The sequence below is a fragment of the Denticeps clupeoides genome, chromosome 20 (genome assembly GCF_900700375.1).
Source record: "Denticeps clupeoides chromosome 20, fDenClu1.1, whole genome shotgun sequence".
NCBI classification, from domain to species: Eukaryota; Metazoa; Chordata; class Actinopteri; order Clupeiformes; family Denticipitidae; genus Denticeps; species Denticeps clupeoides.
The window spans coordinates 7,267,041-7,283,277 of record NC_041726.1 but is presented as its reverse complement, the minus strand read 5'-3'; the positions used below and the strand labels follow the sequence as shown (position 1 = coordinate 7,283,277).

Below are 16,237 nucleotides of genomic sequence, written 5' to 3'. Positions count from 1 at the left end.
ACTCTTTTTATAGCCTGACTTATGGACAGAAAAATCAGAGCGAATAAAAGGATTTGTATTCATAGTTGGGGTCCTAGTGAACCAGAACTGATTTCTTCATTACTTCATGTTGTAAGTCGCTCTGGATAAGGGTGTGCGCCAAATGCCACAAATGTATTGTACTGTAATAATAATAAAAAGAACAAAAAACACATGAAACAGACAGCAGCCACAGTTCACTTTTTTTTCAGCGCGTCCATACACTGCAAAAAGCAAACACTGGCTAAACTTTAAAAATGGAACTAATCTGTCATACCAAATATTTTAGCATTATACAAATGTGAATAAACCAATCAAACCTGCTAATTTACATCACATCAGTGCTAAAATATCAGGCGTGACCGATTTATCCAGTGTTCACTTTTTTCAACGTATGAGTGTCATTCTGTTCGCTTGGTCAGTTTGCTACATGAATCCACAAGTCTGTTCATGACCTGATCCTCCACGTTCTCCCGACATGCTGTGGATAAGGATCCAAGGCGCAATGCTATATACAGTACAGGCCAAATGTTTGGACACACCTTCTCATTCAATGCGTTTTCTTTATTTTCATGACCATTTACGTTGGTAGATTCTCACTGAAGGCATCAAAACTATGAATGAACACATGTGGAGTTATGTACTTAACAAAAAGTGGAGACCTGGTCTCCACAGTCACCGGACCTGAACCCAGTCCAGATGGTTTGGGGTGAGCTGGACCGCAGAGTGAAGGCAAAGGGGCCAACAAGTGCTAAACACCTCTGGGAACTCCTTCAAGACTGTTGGATAACCATTTCAGGTGACGACCTCTTGAAGCTCATCGAGAGAATGCCAAGAGTGTGCAAAGCAGTAATCAGAGCAAAGAAACTAGAATATAAAATATGTTTTCAGTTATTTCACCTTTTTTTAAGTGCTATTTTTTAAGGTACTTATGTTATGTTCTTCATAACACAAATGCTCTCTACAAAAAAGGGCAGAGCAGGCTGTACGTGCAGCGGAGGCTCAGGTCTTTTGGAGTACAGGGGCCACTCCTAAAGACTTTTTATGACTCTGTAGTGGCACCAGCCACGGTGTGGTCTGCTGGGGCAGCAGCATCTCTGCTGGGGACAGAAAGAGGCTGAACAGGCTGAACCGGAAGGCCAGCTCTGTTCTAGGATGCCCTCTGGACCCAGTGGAGGTGGTGAGTGGCAGGAGAATGGTGGCTAAGCTGTCATCCCTGTTGGACAACTTCTTGCACCCCATGCAGGAAACTATGACAGCAGTGAGCAGCTCCTTCAGTGGAAGGCTACTGCACCCATGATGTGGGAAGGAGAGGTTCAGAAGGTCTTTTCTTCCAACCGCTGTCAGACTCTATAACAAAGACATCACAGTTGACCACACACACACACTTCAAATACATCACGGTAAATACCAACTGTACAGATGTACCCTTTGCACTTTACCCGTTGCTTTCCCCATTGCACATGTGTAGATCTCAATTGTACATTTGTAGAAATATACATATACATATTTATTTTTTTGCTGCTGTTTACCTCTGTTTTTGCTGCTATTACTTCTGTTTCTATCCACTTTCTTCAGTAACAAATGCAATTTCCCACTTGTGAGACTAATAAAGGTTGATCTTATCACAACTCCACATGTGTTCGTTCATAGTTTTTATGCCTTCAGTGAGAATCTTCCAACGTAAATGGTCATGAAAATAAAGAAAACACTTTGAATGAGAAGGTGCGTCCAAACTTTTGGCCTGTACTGTATTTTTCTCTGAAATCTAGCGTCCATTGATGCCCATGCTGACACAGTTGCAAATGGATTCTCAGCAAAACACCAAAACCCATAGCTGCATGTACGTTTCGCTACTGAACGTGCCTCACACGTTGTGGCTTTTTCCGCTGCCGACCTCTGACCTTCCTGCAATGCCCGCCTTCAATGCAGCAGCGGCAGTTTTCTGTGTGGTGACGCGCATTCGGAATCTAGCGCTGATTGTGTCGTACGTATCGCGTGCAGTTTCAGGGCGACGTGCACACTTGCCCCCGCCACGCCGCCCGCGGCCTAGGTGTCATGGCAGTCGCTGCAGGAACACAGGAGAGAGTTTTAGAGAAAGGAGAATAGTTTGCCGTGGATTTGCCGTGCCGGGTAGGGAGCATTTGCGTGACCCGCAGCCATGGATCATAACTTCAACTTGTCAGGAGTATGAGGGGAAGGAGGTCTCTCCCCAAGGCTGACAGCTTCGTCTGCGGACTTCTTCTCACGTGGACCTTCTACCATCTGGCGGCCAGTTATTTACTTATTACATTTACAGCATTTACCAGAAGCCCTTGTCCAGAGCGACTTACAATCAGTAGTTACAGGGACAGTCCCTCCCTGGGGACACTCAGGGTTAACTGTCTTGCTCAGGGTTCATAGGCGAGTGTGTTGCCCACTAAGCTACTACCACCATTTATTGGTTCTCTTGGTGAGAAATGTCATGCACCTTAAATCAGAGTGTAAGATGGACTACCAGTCCGAACTCTGCGCTTATGGAGTGTCAGGTTGACCAGAGCGGCTCCTCTTTACCTTCATGGCCGCTCTGCACAATATTGCCGACTTTGGTAGATTCTCACTGAAGGCATCAAAACTATGAATGAACACACGTGGAGTTATGTACTTAACAAAAAGTGGAGACCCGGCCTCCACAGTCACCGGACCTGAACCCAATCCAGATGGTTTGGGGTGAGCTGGACCAACAAGTGCTAAACACCTCTGGGAACTCCTTCAAGACTGTTGGAAAAGCATTTCAGGCGACGACCTCTTGAAGCTCATCGAGAGAATGCCAAGAGTGTGCAAAGCAGGAATCAGAGCAAAGAAACTAGAATATAAAACATGTTTTCAGCTATTTCACCTTTTTTTGTTAAGTACATAACTCCACACGTGTTCATTCATAGTTTTGATACCTTCAGTGAGAATCTACCAACGTAAATGGTCATGAAAATAAAGAAAACACACTGAATGAGAAGGTGCGTCCAAACTTTTGGCCTGTACTGTACATGTTAACTGACAGAGCACCTGTCTGTGTCTAAACTAGTGCATTTTCTCCCCTAGGAGGAATGCCCTTTTTGTTTGAAACTGATATCGTACATGCGTACATGCCGTAACAATCATCAGTGTGTCCGGACACGCATGCAAATGACAGCTGTATGGCTCCAGGGTTCCCATCACTCCACCAGTCAGCAACTAAATGACCCTGATGCTTCAAAGAACAAACGAGCAATTAGTCCCTGCAAAGTGGTGTGATACACACACACACACACACACAATTAGCTTTACTATTGAGCGTTGACTTTGTGAGCTGCCGCTGGCAGGATCTGACCAGCCGCTCCGGTGGCTGCTGGTGCCACCACCTGGCGCTTTGTCAGAAGGTGATTAATGAATTTGATTAGACTCCACATTCTTTTCTAGGACAGGTCCAGAGCACCATCTCCAATGCCAGCGTAACTGTGAAAATACAGAATAAAAAAAACAAAAAAAAAAAAACAATGCATATTTCGACTAATTAACTTTAGTCAAGGCATTCTAAACATAACCAGGAGATTACATATGTGACAAAAAGACTTTTTTTTTTAAGCGTATTTCCATTGACATTTCTGAACAAACCTGCCCACTGAAGACAAATGGAAAAGCTCGAGCAGCAGAGGGCGCCGCATTCCTGCAGATCCCAGGAATTTGAGTCACTTTGAAACCAATTCTCTTTAATGCTGGTGCTACACTTTCATGCAGATTTAAATGTAAATATTACAACCAAAGTATTATTCTTCTTAAACGACTTTGTCACTTTTACAGAAAGAGGGACAGAAGATGGTTTTTCACAAAACTATGTACACTTTATTTTTTAATAAAAAGAAGCATCCATTGGCAATGTAAGTTGCTTTGAATACACCAATAACTTGGGGGGAAAAAAAGATTATAAAAATAAATGCTATACCACTTAATAGGCAATACACACATATTTAACACAAAACATGGCAGGAGCAGAGCAGGTGACATGAGACACGAGCCTCAAATACATAAAGGTGTTCAAGTGGCGGTTTATTGCTGAAAGGGGTAGTACTGTGGGTAGTCGTGGACCACTTTCAGGGCTTCGTTGTACAGCTCTAAATCTGCAAACATGGAAAAACAACAGGTAGCATGATTCAATGGTGATGTTTCAAACATCCTCTTAAAGAGATTTTATGACTATGAGGTTTGTGGATGTAAAGTACAGGCCAAAAGTTTGGACACCTTCACATCCAATGTGTTTTCTTTATTTTCATGACCATTTATGTTGGTAGATTCTCACTGAAGGCATCAAAACTATGAATGAACACATGTGGAGTTACGTACTTAACAAAAAAAGGTGAAATAACTGAAAACATGTTTTATATTCTAGTTTCTTTGCTCTGATTACTGCTTTTCACACTCTTGGCATTCTCTCGATGAGCTTCAAGAGGTCGTCACCAAACTTTTGGCCTGTGTTGTATATAACTGCTTACCGAACGGGATCCCTTTGTCGTCTCTATATGCATTATAGGCAGAAGCCATGACTGTCCCCTTGTTGGACACCATGCCAACCACTTCCACAATTCCGCTCAACTCCCCTTCAAGCTAAAAATACAAAAGATGTAAACGTTGGTCAACGTTTTTGCACTCCTCTTATTAGACTTGGTTTGCTTATCTGCTCTTTTTACATCTATTTCAGTCCTAAAATGAACTGTCGGTTCTTTCTTGGTCCACTTATACAGAAATTGTTCCGTTTCTATATGTAAAACGACCCGTTTTCAAGCAGTTCTTCACATTAATATCGGATCCTGTATTTGCGTTCGCCGATATCCGAACACCGGTGAATGCCGGATCGATGCGTCCCCGGGAGAGCGCTTACAGGCTCGTTTAGTTCCACCGACGCGGTCTTGCCCTCTCCGTCCGACAGCGTGAAGGAATTCCCCGTGGGGTGAATCTGTTAGGGGCGACACGGGCACGTATTAATGCAGATTAACCGGCCACGGCCGCAGACCAGCCGCTCCAACCTGCCGCCGCTTCACCTTCTCCACCCGTCCGACGAGACACACGGGCTTGCTGACGTACTGGGTCAGCATAGACGCGTTGATCCTGGCCTTGGGAGACTCGAACACGCCCGCCATCGTGAAATATTCTTCTCGGACCCAGCGCGCCAAATGTATGGGGCCGCGCGTCACTTCCGCTGTCCGTCCGTCCGTCCCCAAAACGCGTCTCCCGGGCACCGCGATGAAGCGTTCGTTTATGCTACTTTAAACCTGAAAATCCAGAGACCCCTACTCCGTTCGACTAGATTCGCAGGTAGAATTTAGATAATATTAAAGTAATAAAGAAAACTACATTAGAATGTGTATTTAAAAAAAACTGTCTTTTTCCGGAACTGAAAGCTTACTACCCTTGTTCCCGGAAGAACGTTTGTTCGGTGACGCCAGAAATTTGAGAACTTGTAAACAAAGACAAAAAACTCGGCTGTCGAAGACCAGGAACAGAAACAACAACAACTACGGTCGGTTAAACGTCCTTCCCGTTGGCTTTACTTTACTATTACAACCAGGCGCTGCCAGTTTTTTTTATTGTGACGCGTGTCGTTGTTGTTTTATGTGCTTATGTTTCAACCTGACGGGCTAGCATGCTAGGCTAACTCGGTGACTTTTGTTAATGACGTCAGCAGAAGTGTCCCACTTCAACTCGGTCGAATGCAGTTGGCTTTTTTTTTTTTTAAACTTTTCCTCTCGCCGCAGGCAGACGTTTAAGGCGGCTTCGACATGTGGAGCTTCTTTGGCGGCCGCAGGGATCAGCCGAAGAAGGCGGCGCCCGAGAGAGAAGTGGACTCGTTCGTGATCGTCGGTGAGGCCGCCTGCCGTGTGACTTTCCCGGTGACGGCAACCACCCGTTCGCCCGTAATGCAGGCAAACAGCAGCAAACCTTACACGTGTTACAAAAGATATAATAAGTCTTTTGTATTCCGCGTGAACCTTAAATCTAGCTCATATGCAGTATTTAGCTCATAAACCTAGTATTTATGGCTTAATTGTGATCTGTTTGTTGATCACTCTTGCCAAAATTACTGTTTCGCAAAAGTTCTTCAGATAGATGTCTGAATGAAACACTGCAGCACAACACAGTGACACAACGAAATGTGTCCTTTGCTTTTAACCATCACCCTTAGTGAGCAGTGTGTGGGTATGGTGCTTTGCTCAGGGTCACCTTGGTGGATTGGGATTCGAACCGGAAACCTTCTGATTACAGGGCCACTTCCTTAACCGCTTCACGGATTTGCGTGTCGGCATTTCGCAGGGGCCATGCGAATCATCTCTGTATTGATCCAATTTTAGTATATTTGCAGCCGTAGCAAGATTGGCCCACTGTCTCTCCGTTCTTTTATATTAGCTCATGTTTTTTCAGAGGACAAAAGCTAATCCTTCCAATTTTAAGTGTGCTGAGCATGACCAGTCTGCCCAAATCCCCTTAAGTTCTGGTCTGAAAATAATAAAAATGTTATTATGGTCCAGATTCGCCCACCCCACCCCCCTTTTGTTCCTCTCTCATTCTGGAGTTCAGTGCAGGGTAATTCGCCTTTCATCTGGCGCTTTCAGTCGGGAGCTCTCCTGGTGGAGCCGGCGCAGATGGTCCGGGCCCGCGCGTTTCTCTTGGCGGAGGCCTGCATGTGGTGGTGCCAGCAATTTTCTCCAACATCAAGGCAGCCGTCTGACTGGGCGCAGGCGTGAGCGCCGGCTTTAATCAGCGTAAAGAGCTCAGCGGTCGGCGGAAAGGGTGATGAGTGGCGCTCTCGATGATGACTGCAGTATACGCATCGTGGCGATGTTTATGCCAGAAGAAAACCATGTAATCATGCAATTGTCTACTTACAATGGATGTGTTTCTGAAATTGTGTGTGTTTTTTTTTTATTTTTTTAAATAGGTTAGACATTTTAGACTAAACATTAAAGGTCCCCTATTATGATATTTTCACTTTGGGATATTGTTTAACATCAATTTGAGTTCCCTGAGCCTTTCTATGGTCCTGCAGTGGCTAGAAATGTCAATATGTGTAAATAGTGTTTTGGCCGTTTTGCTTCACTCTTTAGAGAGCAGCAGCTCAGACGGTCAGATCTGGAATTTGTCCCCTTATGACATCATAAGGGGAAAGGTTACCTCCCATTTCTCATGCTTTGTCCACCCAGAGAATTTCCCACTGCTCCCCGAAAACATTATCTCCACCGACTGTGATGGCTTGAAAACATGTGAAGCATTGCAGTTGCTCGGTGATTGGATGTAAAAATGAGCACAAATGTTTTTTTTTTCAGTTCCGTCATGCGAGACTCTGAAGGAACTGTGCGTTAATTAGAGTTGAAAGTGACGACTTCCTGTCTGCGCCAAACACAAATACCCACACAACTTCTATAGGCCTCTCTCCTCCTCATTACCATTTAAAGGTACAGACACCGAAATCTCATTGTGGGACTGGTTCAAAGTGGCTGTAATTCTGCACCAAGAGACTTCAGATACAGTATTAGGGGACCAATAAAAGCCAAAAAAAAATTCCTGTGAAGTTTAGTTTCCTGTCTGATCAGTTTGCATGAGGGTGGGCGGGTCTGCCATGCAGGGAGCACAGGAGCGGCAAACAAATGTTGTTTCTCACTTGTGAGATAGACCCACAGGTATTTTGCTGGCACATCACGTCACCCAATTCAAAGTTACTTGCACGCCTAACGTTACAGCCTGAGCCTCTTTACCACACATATCAATGTAATAGTAATGATAGTTAGTTTTTAATCAATTACCAGCACAAATAAGTTCAAGATATTATGCATTCAGTAGAATCTGGTTCTAATATGAATGGAAAAAACATTGCCTCTGGGACACCGGGGTACTTGTACCTTTTTGGACATCTCGCCTCCTTGATTTGTGTCAGTCGGACAGACAGTGGAGCAAAATGAACAAATTGGACCAGCCACAGGAAGCGAATGAGGGCGGGTAGTATTTTTAGAGCAAAGCAGTGCACAGAGTTGGTTTGTGATGCTAGATGGAGGAGCAGGGTGTGTTTGTCAGGGGTCGTGGAGAGGCCCATGCTGAGTGAGCTGTGCTTCAGCGTCTGGGTACCAGCAGTCAAAATCAGCATCTAAACTGGGGTTTGGTCCCGCCCCCCGATAATTTGCATGATTCTAACCCGCGATTTCTGTACTTAACAACGCTCCTAGGAAACGTTGCCCTGCACGATAACTCATACGGTTTTACTCCATTTCCCCTTCTGTCAGAGGGCCTCATACAACAGGGATTTGGCTGATTATATCCCGGGATATCTGGGCAGTGATCTGGCTAAGTGCAGGGACTTACTACCTCAAAGGCAGGATTTTTGGGTCCTGTGAGTCTGCAGCTGACGCTCGAGGAGTCGGACCCTTGTGAGCACAAAACACTGGTGAAGTCATGAGCAGCTGCGTCTCTTCTGGGACCCCTTTCTTCCTCAATATTCCTCCTCCCACGCTCCTTTTTTCCCCCCATCTGCCTTCTCTAAACGTCTTTTCAGCTTCGCCGCTGCGCGGTACAATGATGCTATTTTTCCGCTCTGACCTCAACTTCACTGCTCTTTACCTCGTAGTCAGTGTTCACATCATCCCTATAATTACTAGAGAGGCCCTAATATGAAGACCTATAAACAGGTAGACTATGAGAAAGCAGCAGATGCCCAGTAAAAAAATTAGACCATAGGATTGAAACCGTGGTGCAGAGACATAGAATAGAGGAATACATATACTGAGTGAAATATGAGTTGTGTATTTATACGGTATTTTTTCCCTGAGGAAGCATATTAAAAGTGAGTAATGAGTGACCTCATTATTCCCAAGGCCAAGGTGATAAAGCCTCAGAGAGGAAAACAGAAGGAGGCTATAGGAACGTGACGGTCTTGTGATTTGCACACACTTTTGTTTCTGCAGGCGGTTGTTTGTGTAACCAGTGGACATGGTGGGGATTTAAAGTAAACCGATTGGCAGATAATTAGTATAATTTATTACGGCTCGCCTGTACAGCAATAGTTAATAATCACGTTTTGATATGTGGCATCAATTAACTTGTAGCTGTAGGCACGTCTGGGATTACGCAGGTTACTCTACCTGTCAGAACACGCCCAGATTTCCAACTCACCGGGGCATGATGTAACCTCACATTATTGACCGGGTTCAGGGTGCTGCTTGCTCAATGTGACCCGCTCCATTAAGGCCCGGTGGTGTTAAGTGGATCAGTGTGTGTGATCCTTCCCAGACCTTTAGACCACTATTCTTGATGTGACCCTACTTTCAGGGGTCAAGGGGAAATGTAAAATATGACCCGTTCCCACTGGCGGAGACCTAGCCTGTTCTATGTTCTGTGCGTTTTCATGCATTAATGGGTGATTCCTTTTTCTTTCCACTAAAGCAGAAAAATCACATACGTCACTTTCAAGGCAGTTTGAGTGCCATGGCACATCGCAAAGTGCCAAATAATGGGATAATAAAAAAAAAAGATTAAAGCATGGTTTAATTTTTTAAAAGGTTTTGTTATTTATCAAGATATGTGTATGCAGAGGTATATATCCTATAGTTTAAAACAGATTGTGTGTGTTTTGGTTGTGTTGTTTCGGAACCTGATGAAGATATTTGCAGGAAATTAATGTGTAATTACGAGGAACAAGCTCCCTTTGGTGCATGTAGGAGATGGGTGGGTGGCTTGCCAAGCCGGTGCTGCTTTCGGCCCGTATATGCAACCATGGACACATGTCTCACCCATGGAGGGGGGGGGGGGGAAGATAAACTGCAAGCTCAGCTATAATGACTCTGCGCTCAATAGCAGGTTCAGATGGAGGGAGGCGGTTCGGCGGGGACGCCCCGAAGGAGAGCAGATGCCCCGTCTTTGTAGCACAGCACGCCCCCATCCCCCCTTCTCTGAATTACAAGCATTGCCAAGGGAATGCAAAGGGCCTGGCCCTCAACCCCCACATGGCCAGCACCGTGTGTGGGACCCTTCTAGTCTCTCTTCATTTCACCCGAATGAAGAGAGACGCTGTTGATTTTATCATCAGTCCTGCATGGCTGTAGTTGTTGTCCGACCTCCAGTCATGAATTAGACCGTGTGACCGGCCTTGGGAAACCCGGGGCTGGAACTGAGATGGCGGAGCGGAAGTTGGGCCAGTTTTGTGTCAAGTGCAACGTGGAACTTTGTTTGGTCAATAAGCGCTGGGTGCCCTAATGCCTCGTAATCCATTAATGTTCTCAGAAAACCACTTGTTAAGTGCAGATAATCGCAGTGTGTTGACCTGGTTCTCGGATAAAGAAAAAAGAAACAACGCAAAAGAAGACTTGGGTGTAAGCCTTTAACCAAAGACGTCTGTATGCTTCCTTTGAGACTGTCAGTGAAGAATATAATGTATGCGTGGTTCTAAACTAAACTCTTTCTTTTCTTTTTTTTCTTTTCAGGGGAGACGGTCGCAGAACAGACACAGAAAATCAAGAACGTGAGCATAGCCAAGCCAGCAACCAATGTCATTGTGCTGCCCACAAAAGTGAGTTTACATCTGGCATTGCAAGCATGCAAAACATCCCGTCAGCTCCGAGTTAAAACGAAAAAATGTGCCCGAAAAACAGATGTCGGGAAGAAATAAATAATAAATATTAAAAAAATCTACCATATGGTTCTGTTGTGTGTGGCGCGAGGGAACGCAACTGTTTTCTGGGCTCGGCCGGAGCAGAAGAAGAGCCCTCTGCTCTCCTGGCACCGCTGCACGGCCACTGCTGAGTGGACGACAGGTGCTGGGTGGTCTGTCTGGACCCGCTGGTCAACACATGGACCTGCCATTCGCCATGCTCCTCGGTAGCAATTAGTAGCCAAAAAAACTACAATTTGATTGGTTCAGCTACATTCAAGACTGTGGCAGCAAATCACTTTATACATGAATGTGTGCTTCATCAGGGATTCATAAGCTTCTGCAAGTATTGTTGTTTGGACTCTAAAATGCTTCTGAACACTATCGAGATTGATAATTAGCCTGGAAAGGTTGAATTTCAGAGCTAAGTGTCACAATTTCTGACAACATCATTACCATCATGTTGAACAATAGCTTGCAGATGGTTTAATGGAGGTGATATTATGGCATTTTAGCATTTTAAATGCTAATGTGTTAACATTAGACCTAGATATGACAATGTTATGAAACAAGTTGGTTTCGAAATTAGTTTTAGAACATGAGACTGAGGGCTGTGTGATATGGTATAAAATTCATATTGTGATATAAATTGAACCATAGATTGTTGACTGTATAGCAATGTGTAAATGTAACTGTTTTTGCAAGGTTGTCCATAGTGTCCATAGTAATTGACTGCTACATTTCAAAGTAGCCGTCAACGTAGAATAGTTACTGTGCAAATCTGCAATTCAGAAAAAATATGATAGCATTTGAACATCTCTCCGATAAAGGTCTTGACCTTAGTAAAGTTAGCAGTTGGTCCTGTATGTATCATAGAACTTCACTGGATTTTCTCTTACTCATTAAGCAAAAACCTAGAAATCTCCATTATCACAAAGTCATGTAGGTCTGTGAACTAACACACACACATTGATTTTTTTTTTATTATTTTTAAAGCTGCAGCTGATAAATTGTGAAAATGCTACTTCCACTCACTTCGCTTTTGATGGCATGCAACTTTTCAAAATAAAAGCCTAAGCCTAAACCCAAATGTAAACCTAACATTATTATCTACTGCTTTCACGAGTGTGGAAGTACATGATGTACATGGATTTACACGTGTATATTGACCCTAAGGTAATATTAATACTATATTAGCACTATATTAATGTAAATTATATTATTCCCTGTCTTTAGATTTTTTTTTTTTTTGAAACGTTGCATACTGTCAAAAATGCTTCTGCACAGGCTGTTCCTTCGTGCCCTTGTCCATTTTCCAAAAATAATTCATCATGCTGCAAATGGGCATGGTTTTGAGAATGCGATTCGGATATTCCTGCGGTAGGCCAGTATAACCCAAATCTCTCCCATTAGCCAAATTTATATTACATACCATTTTTACCACACCGTACTAATTCAGGTCACGGTGGTGTAGATGTTTAACAATCTTATTTTTAGCCATGTTAAGGAGTTAAACCGAACCCTTCCAGACACGTTTTGCCACCTTGTACGGCCCTGATTAGTTTGCATACATGTCTACATTTCTCTTTGCCTGATATGTTGCTTGGCAACCATAGCCTTTTATTGAACTGCACTGTTTTTCGTATTTAATTTCGCTGAACCAGCAAGACCCATGAGACCACGAGCTGCAGCGATTTTCACACTTAAAGAGGTTTTATGGATTTTACTGGGATTTGGTCTTAGGCAGAACATTAAGTAGCTGTGGGCATGTGTGTGTGTCTGTGTTCCGTATGGTAGCTGTGCAATCAGAAAGATGAACAGATTGGTTTGCCCCCTTCGACATGTGTTGTGTTCAGTTCAACAGGAATAATAATAAAAAAACAATCCTGTATGTGTAATCAAACTGACCTACAACACACAGAGCTATTCAATCAGGTCGGTATGTAAATACACACTCTCGTCCGGTCAAACACGCAAATTGTGTAGTTTAACTTGCAACGTACAGTACAGGCCAAAAGTTTGAACACACCTTCTCATTCAATGTGTTTTCTTTATTTTCATGACCATTTACGTTGGTAGATTCTCACTGAAGGCATCAAAACTATGAATGAACACATGTGGAGTTATGTACTTAACAAAAAGTGGAGACCTGGCCTCCACAGTCACCGGACCTGAACCCAGTCGAGATGGTTTGGGGTGAGCTGGACCGCAGAGTGAAGGCAAAGGGGCCAACAAGTGCTAAACACCTCTGGGAACTCCTTCAAGACTGTTGGAAAAGCATTTCAGGTGACGACCTCTTGAAGCTCATCGAGAGAATGCCAAGAGTGTGCAAAGCAGTAATCAGAGCAAAGAAACTAGAATATAAAACGTGTTTTCAGCTATTTCACCTTTTTTTGTTAAGTACATAACTCCACACGTGTTCATTCATAGTTTTGATGCCTTCAGTGAGAATCCACCAACGTAAATGGTCATGAAAATAAAGAAAACACCTTGAATGAGAAGGTGCGTCCAAACTTTTGGCCTGTACTGGACTTTCCTAGATTCAACTTTTAATGGGACGTAGCGCGTCCTCCCTCCCCCTTTAACCAGCCATTCTCTAAATATAAGAGGCAGGAATCAGCCTGAGAGAGTGAAATACGATGTGGCGCCCTCATTAAAGGATCTTCTCTGCGGTTTCGCTCTCATGGGGATCTGCTGCCGCCTTTAATTGCAGAGGAATCCACGTTTCCTGTAACAACATCTTTTCTGCATTCGCTCACTCGTGTTTTGACCTCGATTGCATGCCGGGGCGAGGGCAGCAAGCCCAAATCTCTACGCTGCTACGGAGCAGGCACAGGAAATCCATTTACTCTAAGGGGGTGGAAATGACCGTTTCGCAATAAAGCGGGCGCACCGGGCCTCACCGCTGAGCTTACGAGGCAAAGGGAGATAAGACTGGCCGCAATCAAACGGCCGAGGACCGCAAGCTCGCGTTTATTACACTCGCCGGTGATTTCCAGGGTCGATTGCCCCTGCCGCAGCATTTAAAGTAATAATCTGAAATGGCATTCGGAATTTGCCCTGAATCTCACCAGCGGGAATCCCGGGGGTTAACGCGCTTGATCCTCGGTGAGTCGCTGCACAGGTGGCTCTCAGCAGGAAGTGCCTTTTTGTGGCGTTCTTCACCTGCTAACGTTGGGGTCAGGGCTTCCTTCCTCGGGATTTTGCAGGGCTTGGGTCCTGTTGTACACGCATGGTTTTGAACAGTTTGACTCGGGCATGGACGGTCAGTGAAGTTCACAGGAAACGTAGCCGTATCTAATTATCAAGTGAAACTTGTATTGTGAAAATGGGAAAGATATCATGTTAGAACACGGCGGAGATGGTGTAGCTTGAATCCACATCTTCCAGTGTATCGGATTCATGCTTTACTAAGAATTTAAAAAAATCTTCCTTCCTTAGAGGATGCATGCACATTACTGTGTCATCTACCTTGTTTAATAACTATAAAATCTCGCTGTGTCACATCCCAAGCATGAACTAGAACTTAACCAGATCTTGTAAGTCTCTCATAGTCAAATTGGTCCAACAAGGTTTAATACATGTGAAGTTTTGCGTTTGTATAATATGAATTCCATGCTTTTTACAATACAATTTTTACATTATAATGTAAATCGATTTTTCAATATGTATTTTTAAAACATCTTATTTGATGAATAAACTATTTGCATTATAACGTGATTATAACATTGCAGAAGTATGCTTCTGTACTTAGCACTTTATTTCTTTTCTTGTTCCTTTTACCTTCAGTCGTCTAGCGGGGGTTCAGTCCGATCAACTAAGGTGGTCCAAGGTGCTCTGAGTGATCCTGCCGCCGAACTGCCTCCCAACCCCTCCAATATGGAGGCTGGCCCGTCAACTGCTGAATTTCTGGTGGACGTGCCCTTCACCCTGGCTCCCCACGTCCTGGCCATGCAGGCCGGCCCTTCCCTGCTACCCGAAGTGCTCCTGTCCAGGGACATGAACGACAACCTGGCCAGCTTCTGCTACGACTTCACCTTAGAGAACTCTGTGCTCTGCGACTCGTAAACACCTCAGCTGTGTGCGATACGGTATCTGATAGGCTCTCAGCACCGAGGCCATGTTCAGGTGACCTCTGCTGCAGCTACTGCTGTACTTCTCTGTACTGTATATGAAGAACGATGGTTTACAGAATCCTCTCAGGATTCTCCGGCACTTGAATGTAAGTGCTAACGGTGTTCGTGCCACAGAATAGGCCTGTTCTCTATAGCTGGGCCGATATTGGATTTCTCTTTAATCAGTTCTTAATTATTGATCATTTCTAACTAGGTGAGCATTAGCTTAGCAAAACAGAGAGTGATGTTCTGGGTTGGGTTACAAACTGTACTGCAATGGTTTTTTATGTATTCTAAATTAAAAAAAAAATGTCTAAGCCATTTTAATCAATATAAGTTGTGTTCTCATCTGCAGTTTCTGTAATGAATTGTTTATTATTTATTGTACTCTCTTTTTTTTAAAGAAAGTGTCCACCTTTGCCTCACATTCTTATAAAAATATCTCTAGGCAATTTTTAAACACAAACCTTTGCTGATTTATTTTTTTCCCCTGTCGGAGTTGGAAAGATCTGCACAGGACAAATATGGTTGTGGTCCCGTTTTGAACCAGGAGCAGGCATGCTAATTTCCTACAACTATTTATAGTGGTTGCATAGGCCAAATATGTGTTTTTAAGCCACAGAACAGTTGCCCAGTGTTGGGGGGAAAAACATGTATTGCTATGAAAAATGTATCCTACAAAGACTTTTCTTTCTCCCGTTGATATTTATGTTTCATTTACATTTATTTGGAGTGAGATTAGATTATTCATTTGAAGTTTTTGTTGTGCTGTGCATTATACGGAAGTTGAAACCTCTGCCTTTGTGCACATTGCTTACACACTGTAATCATTAAATTGTGTTTTTCTTCAGTTATATGCTGCGCTTAGGTACACAGTGTGAGAATAAGTGCATATATATATTTAAGAGTTGCATAATCACAGTCAGGTTCTCCTCTGGCCACATTTATTTGAAATTGACCACTGTACATACTATAAATGCGCTGTTTAAGAAATGGTTGGAAATAAGTGCCTTGGGAACTTGTTTAATTAAACTTAATAGCACTTTAAAGGTTTTATATTTGGAAATGTAACTAACATACATTCATTACACATCTAAACTGTAACATGTCTCCATAATTTATTGAATTAAAGGATTGCTATTAATCATTGTTGGTTGGTGTGTGGTTTGTTTGGTGTGTCCATAAGTGAGTTCATGAATCTAAAATCATTAAAATGGTCTGCAGTGCCTAATAGGCACCATGACGACAGTCCCTGTGCACCTAATGGTGCAAAATCCCCTTTACTGATAACGTACCTGTCAAAAGGAACTCCTCAGCCAACGGTGGCCCGAGCGCAGGCTGTTTTTCCCTGCGCTAGCAAACCTCAATGAATCCATTGGCCGCTCCGCTGTCACTCATTCAACCACAACCAATCGCCTCGAGGGCTGACATTTTCTTCCGCCAATCACGTGGCTAGATCGCG

General features: G+C 43.7%; 2 protein-coding genes and 1 non-coding gene across 4 annotated transcripts; 1 reads left to right on the top strand and 2 right to left on the bottom strand.

Annotated features, from left to right (window-relative positions):
- Window positions 1-3,853: 3,853 nt before the first annotated feature.
- rpa3 (replication protein A3) lies at window positions 3,854-5,706 on the bottom strand. Its single transcript, XM_028963444.1, has 4 exons — window positions 5,070-5,706; window positions 4,910-4,984; window positions 4,524-4,635; window positions 3,854-4,151 (listed from the first exon to the last, which is right to left on the bottom strand). Exons 1-4 carry the CDS (start codon window positions 5,166-5,168, stop codon window positions 4,081-4,083), a joined length of 357 nt encoding a protein of 118 aa, XP_028819277.1. The 5' UTR covers window positions 5,169-5,706; the 3' UTR covers window positions 3,854-4,080.
- umad1 (UBAP1-MVB12-associated (UMA) domain containing 1) lies at window positions 5,429-15,924 on the top strand. 2 transcript variants are annotated; one of them, XM_028963442.1, is made up of 4 exons: window positions 5,429-5,548; window positions 5,784-5,889; window positions 10,494-10,579; window positions 14,450-15,924. In XM_028963442.1, exons 2-4 carry the CDS (start codon window positions 5,808-5,810, stop codon window positions 14,726-14,728), a joined length of 447 nt encoding a protein of 148 aa, XP_028819275.1. In that variant the 5' UTR covers window positions 5,429-5,548; window positions 5,784-5,807; the 3' UTR covers window positions 14,729-15,924. The 2 variants fall into 2 exon arrangements, with proteins under 2 accessions (XP_028819275.1, XP_028819276.1); XM_028963443.1 differs by having other exon boundaries at window positions 5,440-5,548; window positions 5,788-5,889.
- Window positions 6,295-6,397, bottom strand: LOC114770922 (U6 spliceosomal RNA). Its single transcript, XR_003743508.1, has one exon. It is a non-coding gene; the product is annotated as a U6 spliceosomal RNA (small nuclear RNA).
- Window positions 15,925-16,237: the final 313 nt, after the last annotated feature.

Coding starts and splice junctions, on each gene's coding strand:
- rpa3 (XM_028963444.1), bottom strand. CDS start 5,168: ATGGCGGGCGTGTTCGAGTCTCCCAAGGCCAGGATCAACGCGTCTATG. Junction 4,985..5,069: donor TCGTCGGACGGGTGGAGAAG/GTGAAGCGGCGG, acceptor CGCCCCTAACAG/ATTCACCCCACGGGGAATTC. Junction 4,636..4,909: donor CGGTGGAACTAAACGAGCCT/GTAAGCGCTCTC, acceptor TTGTATTTTTAG/CTTGAAGGGGAGTTGAGCGG.
- umad1 (XM_028963442.1), top strand. CDS start 5,808: ATGTGGAGCTTCTTTGGCGGCCGCAGGGATCAGCCGAAGAAGGCGGCG. Junction 5,890..10,493: donor GGACTCGTTCGTGATCGTCG/GTGAGGCCGCCT, acceptor TTTTCTTTTCAG/GGGAGACGGTCGCAGAACAG. Junction 10,580..14,449: donor TCATTGTGCTGCCCACAAAA/GTGAGTTTACAT, acceptor TTTTACCTTCAG/TCGTCTAGCGGGGGTTCAGT.